Raw genomic sequence first — 11,114 nt, 5'->3', positions numbered from 1 at the left:
GAGATTCAGGTTGGATATAGGGCACAACTCAGAGCAGTGATGCATTGGCACAGCTGCCCAGGAAGGTAGTGGGGTCACCAACCCTGGAGGTGTTCAGAGCCATGGAGATGTGGCACTGAGAACATGGATATGGTGATGGTGGGCAGAGCCATGGAGATGTGGCACTGAGGACATGGTGGGAGTGGGCTGGGGTTGGACTCACTGACCTCAGTGATCTTTTCCTACTGTAATGACTGCACAACTCTCCACCTCCCCCCTCCCAAAGCCCCCCAGGCTCCCACAAAGCACAGCCCCAACACAAAGCCACACAGAGCCGAGGGGTCTGAGCTGCACAGGTTCATTATTGGGGTACAGCCGCCAGCCCCGGCTGCTCAGGGCGGTCACTCCGGGCTCCACAGGCCCCGTCACGCCCCGGCACAGCTCTGCCTATGTACAGTGGTTGCCTATTGATAACTGGCCCAATAAGAAGGAATTATACAGATGTATAGGCTACACGGTAAAGATGATATACAATATCACACTGGAGCCTTTTCCCAACGAAAGGAAAACGTTTCTCTACGCTACACGGTGACACAGCGCGGAGAGCTCACTCACGCTATGGCCGAAATAAAATATATATATATATATATATATAAAAGAAATTTACATGGCATAATATTACATTCTCTTTTCCTAGTTTGTACATCAGAACACTGCGAGGGTTTTAAAAAATGAAAAGGCAAAGGCACCTGAGGAGCGAGTCACACTCATGTGCACATACACATGTACATACACACACAGACACACACTCACACACACACATACATACTCACATGAGCCAGGGGACCAGGCCTTCCAAAGGGGGCAGATTTCATAGTCGTGGCATCGTGCAATCATAGAAGGGTTGGAAGGGACATTAAAGCCCACCCAGTCCCCAGCCATGGGCCTCCCCAGCACATCAGGCGGCCCAGGGCCCCATCCAACCAGGCCTTGAGCATCACCAGAGATGGGGCACCCACAGCTCTCTGGGCAGTTGTACCAGGGCCTCGCCGCCCTCATCATGCAGAATTCCCCCATAATATCTAATCTAAATCTCCCCTCTTTAGTTTAAAATCATTCCCCCTTGTCCTATCAAGACTTGAGACACTCAGCTTCCAATGACCCTGTGCTTGCCCCCCTTAGGTTTTCCAGCAGACTAGTGTTGGTCAAGGAGACTGGAACCCAACTGTGGCTTAAACTTTCTCCTGCAGGGCTGATGCTACTCGGAGTGGTGGGCACCCAGCAGCTCCTCTCTGCCTAGTTGTAGGGACTCCTCCTGCACCTCTACACACACTCACACACACACACACACACACATACACACAAATACCAACATGGCTGCTGCATAATTGTGCCCGACTCCATACTTTGTGCCGAGTCAAGCATCACTCCTTGATTGTAACCGCTTAAGGCACAGATCAGTATTGAACGCCGCACCGCTGGAGATGCTGCTGCCTCCAGAATGGTTCCCTCCCCCTTGTGACACCTGGATCCCCCAACTCTGCAGTCTGAGGATCATCTCCTCTAGCCTGGCAGAAGCCCGGTGTGTTCCTCTGTGGGGAGAGCTGATGGTCACCGTGCATCTGCTTCCTCCACTGGTCCCATGGTTGCTGGTAGGGGGACAGATGCAATCCAATGCACTTTACCCAAGAGATAAGTGATGCAGCCAGCAGGGACGCCCTGCAGCACTGCTGATGGCAGGAGGTTGCTCGCTCTGAGGCCGACACAGATGGGATGTCTGGGAAGTCTCTTGTTCTGCGCTCCCGGTGATGGCCACCATCCCCGGCCTCCGCTGGTCCCGTGCGTGGCTTCAAAATCCAACAAGGCAACAGCCTTCAAGGTGGTGACGAGCAAGAAAGGACCTGTGGGGCCACCACCAGGACAGCCCAGTGCTGAGGTTTGAACGCAGAGTGCAAAAGGGCCGCAAGTCTGGCAGCCACCCCCTCCCTCCCATCGGTACTTCCCAGCTGGGGCTCAGAGCCCGCAGTTGACGAAGGGGTGTCTCAGCAGATCCTCGGCTGTCGGCCTCCGCTTCTCCTCCACGAAGATCTGCTTGAGGAAGTTGCGGCAGCAGCTGGAGACGCCGTCGGGGAGTTGGGGGTTGGTCGGCTGGGTGGCGATCTTAAAAATAGCCGCCATGGCTTCAAACTCTGCCCACGGCGGCTTCTCCGTTAGCATCTCCACCACAGTGCAGGCCACGCTCCTGCAATGACAGGCAGGGGTGAGACAGCAGGCAGGGGGCTGGGGCAGTACTATGACAAACTTTGTTATCAGCCTGTTTTTAAGACTTAAACAGCAGCTACAGGGTGGAGCCACATATGGCCCTAACACATCAGACCTTCCAAAATCAAGGTGTGGTTTTGAGTGCTCTCCTTTGGAGACCTTCAGCTTCGACTCACTCCCTCTGAATATCTCACCATTGATCCTAACATTCAGCTCCTATTCTCATCCTTTGCATTGCTCTGTCTTCCAAACACTTAGCTATGTCTGTTGTTCCTGCTACAGCTACCCAAAAGGACTGTCTAAGTGGTAGTGGTGGGGTTTATAGTGTATTCCTTACCACACATCAGCTTTCCTTCCATAGCCTTCTCCACTGATAACCTCTGGGCTCATCCAGTACGGTGTTCCCGTGACGGATTTAATCCCAGTCCCAGACATGCAGATGGTCTGAATGCGTTTGCTGGCTCCAAAATCTCCAAGTTTCACATTTCCAGCAGAATCTCTCAAAATATTGGCACCTAGAGATGCAAAGCAACGACAAGAAACCCAAGAGATGAAGCAGCAGCTGATTGAGCACCAACAGTGAGGACAGTATGAAGAGCACAGGCAAAAAGCTGCAAGAGAGAGAGCCTAAAGGGCCTTGCTGGGGCTGCAATTCCACCCTGCTAAGGCAGCTGTTGTTGACTAGCAGGGCTGATTCCCATTGGCTCTCAGTCAGCATGTTCCACAGAGGTGAGCAGTGAATGGGAGATGATGATTTATCCTCCCCATGCCGTGACAGCAGAATGGAGCCTCAGATCCCTCCGATCACCAAGGTCTCTCAATTCTTGGGTATGTAGCACCAGCATAGAGAACTGATGGCTGCATGGACAGCTAACAGTATTTAATGTGAGATCCCAGGCAGGAAGACAGAACAAGAATGTGGTTTCAGCTGCTTGTGCAAGATACTCATGGCTCAAACTGCTGAAGGCAAGAGGTAAAGCTGGGGCAAAAATAACTTAAACAGCAGATCCCAGCACTGCATTTTGCATAAGAATGATGTTGGGCTGGAGGGAGGCTACGGTGAAGTAAGCATTATGAAGTCTGGCATTATCTGCTCACCTTTAATGTCCCGGTGGACAATCATATTGCTGTGTAGGTAGAAAACTCCCTGCAGGATCTGCCTGGTGTACTTCCGAGTGACGTTCTCAGTCAGAGCACCGTATGCTTTTAGCTGGTCCTTTATGGAGCCCTGTACATGGAAACAACACACACCAGCTGTGAAGAGCAGCAGAGCCAGGTGCATCGAGTCACAGTCACTTTCTGAAACTGCCTCGCCAAGACATTTCTCAGCTTGAAAAAACACACTCAGCTGTAGAAACAATAAGATCAGAATTCACAACGTGCTGAACACAGCTAAGATTTGTCCCCCGTGTCCCATGTTCCAATGGAAAAAGTGGTAGGGCCTCTGATGGCCAACAGTGCTACCCTCTGCCAACACAAAGCACTGATCTTCTTCTCCCTCTAGTGGCTACACTCCACCTATTAGCTCATGGAGGAGGACAACTCAGGTTTCTCAGGATGCTCTGCTCCACGTCACTGGCTCTTCAACCCATCTCTGCTGTTGCTCTGCCCAGCTGCTATTCTGGCTTTCTTTGGAGGCTGGCTTCGATCCTGTGGATGGGCTTCTAATTTCTCTTTCATAGCACTGCTGAAGTAACATGGGATGCTCTGAAATCACCCCTTGCTCCACCTTGTATGTAGAGTGTACTCCCTCACCACGACACTATGGGTTTTCTTATCCTAGTATCCCCCCACCCTGACCGGGGGCCATCAAACATGACACTGAAGAATGGGAAATGGGGTCTTCAAGGCTTGTGGCCAAATAGACCTTTCTGTCCCCCCTTCATGGGGCAGAGCACAACACAAAATACACTCAGCTACCTGACAGCAGGGGCTGTAAGAATGCCACATTAACAGTGCACTCAAGCTTCACCCGCTAAACATTTCACCAAGGTAGCTGTGTATCATCAGAAACCCAGCCAGAAGCAGAGCTGCTGACCTGCAAGGTCTGGGAACTCAACCTATTTCCACTGCCATTGGAAAGCAAAGCCCTGAGCTGCTTTTGTGAAATAAGCCGTCATTGTGGCACTAAAGTCAATCTGTATTTGGTCAGAGTTCTGTTTTATCACAAAAAAAACAAACATTCAACTTCCAGCCTTGCTGGACGCTGCCCCAGCATCCAATGTTGGTTTCCTGGCTGCTAACAAACACCAGCATGTTGCAGAATAAGCAGCAAGGATACTGCTGAAGCTCTGGGGCTTTACTCTTCTGGGTCCAAGGCTCATTTTAAGGCCTGAAAGTGAGATGTTGGCCCCTAGGGAGAGACAGAGGATGGCTCCTGGAAGGTGCTCAAACACATGGAAGTCCATGTGATCACCCATGTTCAAGATGTGCTAGGAGGGCTTCGGGAACGTTTACAAACTACCAAAATCCTTTGTGACCAGATGACTTCATAGTTCCTTCTGACCTTACAAACAAGGCCTGTATAAACAAGGGTTTATTCTCCCACTGTCTGGGGAATGAATCCAGCTGGACAGGCAGGACTTGGGAGAGCAGATCCTCCAGCAATGTAAACAGTAACATTGGTTTATACCAGCCAATGGCTTTGTCTGCATGGCTGATGTAACCTGCTTGCAAACAGAGATGTTCAACTAATCTAGAGCCCATGCTCAGACTCCCTCAGAGCTTCCTGATGTTCTATTTCCCTACAGCTGCTTAATCCAATGTCAGCAAAAACACAAATGTAATCCACTCCTGCTCAGCTGGATAATGCTACCAACACAAGGTTCAGTTCTGAACAGGAGAAGACTTACAAGCAAATAACACTGTTTATAACACACACGTGCTGAAAGCCATAAATAATTGGTGACAGCTGTGGGTGGACAGTTGTACTAATAACTTGTCCTGCAGGGATTTGTAATAAATGCTTAAGGATGGGCTCAGGCCACAGTGTTTGGAACCAGATCTGGAGCACATCCCACTTTCGCCAAGTTCAGATTCCAGATTGTGAACACACCCAGCTCCAAGATTCAAACCTAATATCTACCTTTGGGGCTTTAGATTTGGCCCATCACAAGTTGAGGGGCCTGACCATGAAGTCTGACTCGATCTACACTTTGCCAAGCCCTAGGGATGCTGAGATGCATTGTTCTGGTTTGCTTTATCAGATATAGTATCAAATTTAACTCCAGATCCAAATGTCACCCAACTCAAGGCAGTCCGGATCTGTTCTCTGTAGCTCAGGACAATCTTTAGCACCGCACTCACCCCTGGCATGTATTCAACAAAGATCGACAGCTTCCTCTCCTCTGGGTCCCGCAGACACCCATAATACTGCACTATCCTGTCATGACGGAGCGTCTTCAGCAGCTGAATCTCACACTCTAAGGCATTCACCTCCTGTAACAAAACAGACAGGCTCCATGGGGAAAGGCAATGGGTACACACACCTGTCTGCAGCAGGAGCATTACCCAAACACCGCTCAGAACTCAACACTTTTCATGGCACATATGAAGATTCTTAATCAGGCAACAGGCATTTAAGGCTCAGAGATGAGTGTTGCCCTGAGGAGCCGGCAGTGAGACAGATGGGAGGCACAAGCATATGGCTCTGAGTGAGGTGTACTCATTAAACCATCCTCAAGAAGTTCCTGTGGGAAGGTGTGAAAAAGCCAGCAACAAAGCTAACACGGCACCCCATGTGGGAAGGTGAGTGGAGCAAAAAGGCTAAAACAAAGCAAACAAAGCTCTGAGATGGTATCTGGGATAGCAAGCCAACGTGACCAAGAAATAAGGAAGCAGAGAAAGTGACTGGTGCCACATGCTATAAGGGATCACTCCAAACATAGCAAACCCAACGCAGTGTGCACACATTGCCATCCATCAGTGTCACAGACTGCCACCTCTACCCGCATCCCCCAGCCACAATCCTGCAACGTGCTACAAAACACAGTGCTGTCCTCATACTCACCTTACTCGTCTCCTGACTGTCAGGATCAAATGGCACCTGCTTCACCGACAGCTCACGGCCAGTGTCAGCATCATAGCAGAGATAAACTTCCCCAAAAGCTCCTCTTCCAAGCAGCTTCCCCAGCCTCCAGTTCACAGGTGCCTGCAGGGCTATGGTAGAGAGGAGAGGACTAAGAATAGAGCACAGCAGGGAGACTTCAGCATTAGAGTCCATTTATCAGGTCTGCAATGTTCTCAACAGGGCAGCTGTGCCATCAGCTTGTGCTGGAGGACAGCGAGCCATCCATTCCCAAGGGCACCAAGATCAATCAGTTTTAATCACATTGATCCTGCAACACCAGCAGTGCCTGCAACATCTCTGGGTGCTGTGAGCAAAGTAAGACAAGGAAGGGGTGGCCTCCAGACACATTTGATCCCACATCCCATATCTCCTGAAGATTCTGCCTTGTGAGCACAGTAGGAGTTAAAATGCACAAGCAATTTTCTGCAGCTCAGCCAGTTATGAAAAGCAGCTGACCCTGCAGGCACTCTACTCAAGGCCAAGGTAAGGTACAGTAATAAACACTCCATCTTCCCCACTGAAAAGCAAGGCAGTGCAACGTGCCTCTTGATGAGGATGGCATGAGAGTGCACTCATAGAACCACAGAATGGCCTGGGTTGAAAAGGACCACAGTGCTCATCCAGTTTCAACCCCCCTGCTATGTGCAGGTTCACCAACCACCAGCCCAGGCTGCCCAGAGCCACATCCAGCCTGGTTCAGCTCACATCAGCTGATGCCCAGTATCTCAGTAGGTCTCAATTTGTGTTAAGACTGAAATGTATGGAGACCTCAGCCACCAGCAGCTTTGGTTCACTTACAGTTCCGAGCTTTGGTAGGGGAGGTGCTGAAGACCTGCAGACCCTTTTCACAATTGTTCCACCATTTAGGCCTGTACTCATCGTACTGCAAGGTGCTGAGCTTGCTGTCCCCATTAAAGCTCTTGGTCCGGCTGGAAGGGACGAGCTGGAAAAGGTTTTCCTGTGGGAAATAACTCCTGGGGAAAGTCCTCCGGCCTGCAGGAGATGAGGGGAAAGAATTATGGCAAAAATACTCACACCAGTGTGGTTCTGCCTATTGCCACATCCTCACATTGCTGCTCAGATGATGCACATCTTCAAACTAAACAAGACCAGTTGAATGAAACTGAAGCTGTGGACTCTATGAACACTTCAAATCTGATTGAAGAGCTGTTAGCAGCATCCAGGACTGCATACAACACAGAATGTTTCCAGAGAGGTTTGCAACAGTTTAATTACGTAACGTTTTATTAGTTCTTCATCAGAATTAAGCTCTGATCAGGCAGAGATTTACGCTTCAAATGATCACAGGCATCCCCTAAGACCACAAGGCCACACAGATTTTTTGTTCCATGGGAATTTGACCCGTGTTCAGTTTTATTTCCCACCACTTGCAGCCTCACACAATGAAAGGAGGGGCAGCAGTGAGGTGATGGAGCGGATCCCAAAGCTCAGAGCTCATCAGCTTCAAACAGCCATGAGCAGACACTGCTACCCTGCATTTGCCAGGAGAAACCCTATTAAAGTAACAAAGCAACATACCACGAGCTCTTCACCTTTTAGAATACACAAATCCTAAATGACTCCATTCTCCTTTTCTTAGAAGCCTCTCCCTCCTACACCTCTCCATCCCCAGGCGCTGTTACAAGCATCCTGCACTTCCCATCCCTACTGAGATCCTGGACTGAGCGTCTCCCTCTCCAGCCCCCCATCATTTTCTTACCGTCGCTGTAGTCCTTGCGATTTTGGGAGAGGTGGTACTGCCTTGGGAAGGTGCCCCCCTTCCCAAACCTCTCACAGATTGGGATGTCAAAATCTGGAGAGAGGAAAGAACAGACGTTTCTTAGATCAGCTGATAGCAAATGCCCAGTGTTTCTTACAGCAAAGCGTTTGGATCTTCATGCTGAGCTGTGGGGATACAGAAGGTGACACAGAGAAATGCTGGTATACAGCATTTGGGCAGGTATCCCTGCCTGCTATTTCTTCTCAGATGTGACTCAGAGATGGACATCAGTTTATACCCTCCAAGCTTTCATCCTCACTTGGGCTTATTTAGTATACATAGAAAGTAAAATAGCACTGCAGTACAGATTAGACACGAGACTAGAAGTGATGGATGGACACACAAGATAAGAATGTATTTTTCAATTTTAATTAAACAAAAAAAGCATCACGGGAAGGCATTGCTGGTAGCACTGAATAACTTGAGATGAAAATATCTGTCATTTCCCCCCATCTTTCACCTCCTGTTTTTCCTCCATCCGACTGCAATGACACAGCCCGTGCTGATGGGTTGTTTGTCTTAGCCCCGGGCCAGCAGCCACTCCTGGGAGAGCAGGCCTGGCCTCGGCCTCCTGCAGCATTATTTCCCTATGACAGCAGCACATAATGGCTGAAATATGGTCAGCAAAAAGAGCAGCAAGGATGGGTCAAGAGGTTCTCAGCGAGCCACGTGTGAGCAACAACGCCGAGCAACATCTCAAAGCACAGTGCTTCCCACACCACGGGGGGATTCAACTTCGGGATGCAGACAGACTGCTTCATCTCTACAGCTCAGTGTCTAAACGCTGCCCCTGGCCAGCACTGTGTTAATGTGCTGAGGCTGACTGCCATTTGTTCATTCTACATAGTGAAAGCCACGACAATGTTATAGTTTCCATGACTTAAGCAGGTGGTTGTTGGGGATTAAGAAGTAACCTATGATCCCTGCAAGTTATCCAATGCAGTGTTACAGATTCTGCCTCTTACGAATCCAAGTGGAAGCCGTATAACTCCCCAGAGGGCTTAGACCTTGGTTTGCTGTGTATTAAGTAAGTATCCTGACTTCAGAAACAAAAGGTGATGCCACAAGGCTGTTTCCAGCTTCTCAGCACCTCACAGCTGTCTCCAAAACCAATTCAAGACCCACTCAGCACCCTCCTCCAACACAGAGCTCATCTTTGGTCTCGCAACAGCTTTATTTCCTTGCATCTACTGACTTCAGGGGCTTGACTACACAGTTTAGACAGCTGTTGCTGTAAATTGATTACTGAATGAGTCCTAAAGGTCCTTCAGTGCTACCACTAATGCAGAGCCAACAAGAGTTAACGATGGCAAGGAGAACCCAGTCTGTGTCTGATGCTCTGGGTCTTCTGTTTTGACAGAATTTTTGTGTTTGATCATTGCTGGGTCACTCCTGAAGTGTAACCACAGCAGTGGAGATGGTTTGCTTGTTACTTTGTGTGCAGTACCATCTTTCTTAACTACCTGCTTTCAACAAACCCAAACCTCCATCCACGCTTACCCATGCAATCAAGAGCGTCTTTGGGATGACTCTTCCTTCCAGGAACAGGGGTTTGTGTAAAGGGAGGGCTGCATGGGGAAAAAGCATATATATGTTATTATATCAGGGCTGCGAAATCAATTAAGAAGTGATTACATGCAGAAAGGCCAGGCTACACAGCTTATTTGCTGTGGATGAGTGGTTTTCCATAGTGTTTGATTCATGCAGGTCTCCTCTTTTCTGTACCATCATCCCCCAAACTCCTCATGCAAGGAAATCCACATATCCATTGTGCACACACGTTCTGTGAGCACACCAGGAGGGAGCAGCTCACTGATCCCAGACAAGTGCATCAAATGGTGTTAAACAAATGATATTGGGAAAACACTGCATGAGGATGGAATGCAGATGGCGCCGGGCAACCTGATCCACTGCCTGATTTAATGGCTGGCAACCCTGCCCATGGTTGGAATGACTGTCTTTGAGGTCTCTTCCAACCCAAGCCGTTCTATGACTCTATGATATGGTCTCATATATAATACAATCTTGACTTCATTTCGGATTCTGTGAGGGCCAGGGAGCTGACCTGCACAGGTTGCTTTTCCTCTCTGCCTCCTTTCCTCTTAATAAATGGACACAGGGGTAGAAAATTGCTTTGCAAAGCACGCAGAAATCTATCCGTGCCAAATCTGATCACTGCAGCTTTGCTTCAAAGAGGCACTGACTGTGTTCTCTCTTAGTGCCAGACTGGTCTCCCTGCCTGGTGACCAGCTCTGCCCTCTGCAGGCTAATGCCATCTCACACAATCAGCAGCAGGCATTCAGTTATGCTTTTTCCAGGGCCATAGAATCATGAGTTGGAAGGAACCCAAAGGGATCAGCAAGTCTATCTCCTCATTCCAAACAAGGCAATGCGTGCTAAATATTCACACTTCCTCCTTTTCCTACCTTTGAAGAATATATCCCTCCTCATGCCCTGTTCAGCTCTCTAGACCCAATGACTGAACACAATGCACACAAGACCCTCTTGCCATCATGCCTAATGCTCTTCACTCAGTTCACAGTAAAAGCATTAAAACCAAACTCTGCTTCTGTTGTTCGGTAGCAAAGTCTATGGCAAAAAGCAAAGCTGGGGCATAGAGGCTGGGAACACAAAGAAATCAGTTTCGATGTGTCCGTAACAATAAGCAAATCCATCAGAGGCAAATATTAAAAGCTACAGAAAGGAAATGGACCTTAATGCTGAGACAGATCCAAAGTGCACGGAGTCACAAACCCAAAGCACGCCACACAATCAAATCAACGCAGCACAGACCTGCTGGAACACATGGCAAAAGCAGTGGAAAAAAAAAAGGGAGGAAAATAAAATAAAACCTTTGATGTGGATTAAAAAAAAAATAGAAGTATGTATTGCTTCCCAAAAGGACACTGTGTCTTATATCCAGCCTGCCATGCACAGCAGCAAATGTACAGCCGCTCTGCACGTGTGAGCTTGGACCAGCCATGCTGAGTATTGAACTGCCGCCTGCCTCGGTACAATGTGTCC

General features: G+C 48.9%; 1 protein-coding gene across 3 annotated transcripts in view; it reads right to left on the bottom strand.

The window, feature by feature from the left end:
• Window positions 1–321: 321 nt before the first annotated feature.
• The window catches only part of LOC107308787 (mitogen-activated protein kinase kinase kinase 3-like), a 54,219-nt gene continuing 43,426 nt past the window's right edge, over window positions 322–11,114 (bottom strand). For all 3 annotated transcript variants that reach the window (XM_015852906.2, XM_015852910.2, XM_085539062.1), the window contains exons 10-17: window positions 9,591–9,658; window positions 8,031–8,123; window positions 7,109–7,303; window positions 6,251–6,399; window positions 5,548–5,679; window positions 3,340–3,469; window positions 2,579–2,756; window positions 322–2,221 (exon numbers count right to left, since the gene is read on the bottom strand). In XM_015852906.2, coding sequence (XP_015708392.2) covers window positions 1,993–2,221; window positions 2,579–2,756; window positions 3,340–3,469; window positions 5,548–5,679; window positions 6,251–6,399; window positions 7,109–7,303; window positions 8,031–8,123; window positions 9,591–9,658 — 1,174 coding nt within the window. In that variant the 3' untranslated portion in view covers window positions 322–1,992. The remainder of the gene's footprint in view (window positions 2,222–2,578; window positions 2,757–3,339; window positions 3,470–5,547; window positions 5,680–6,250; window positions 6,400–7,108; window positions 7,304–8,030; window positions 8,124–9,590; window positions 9,659–11,114) is intronic.

The sequence above is a fragment of the Coturnix japonica genome, chromosome 2, assembly GCF_054131305.1.
Source record: "Coturnix japonica strain WE chromosome 2, WE-NBRP24, whole genome shotgun sequence".
Taxonomy (NCBI): Eukaryota; Metazoa; Chordata; class Aves; order Galliformes; family Phasianidae; genus Coturnix; species Coturnix japonica.
This window is presented reverse-complemented; position numbering and strand designations above follow the sequence as displayed.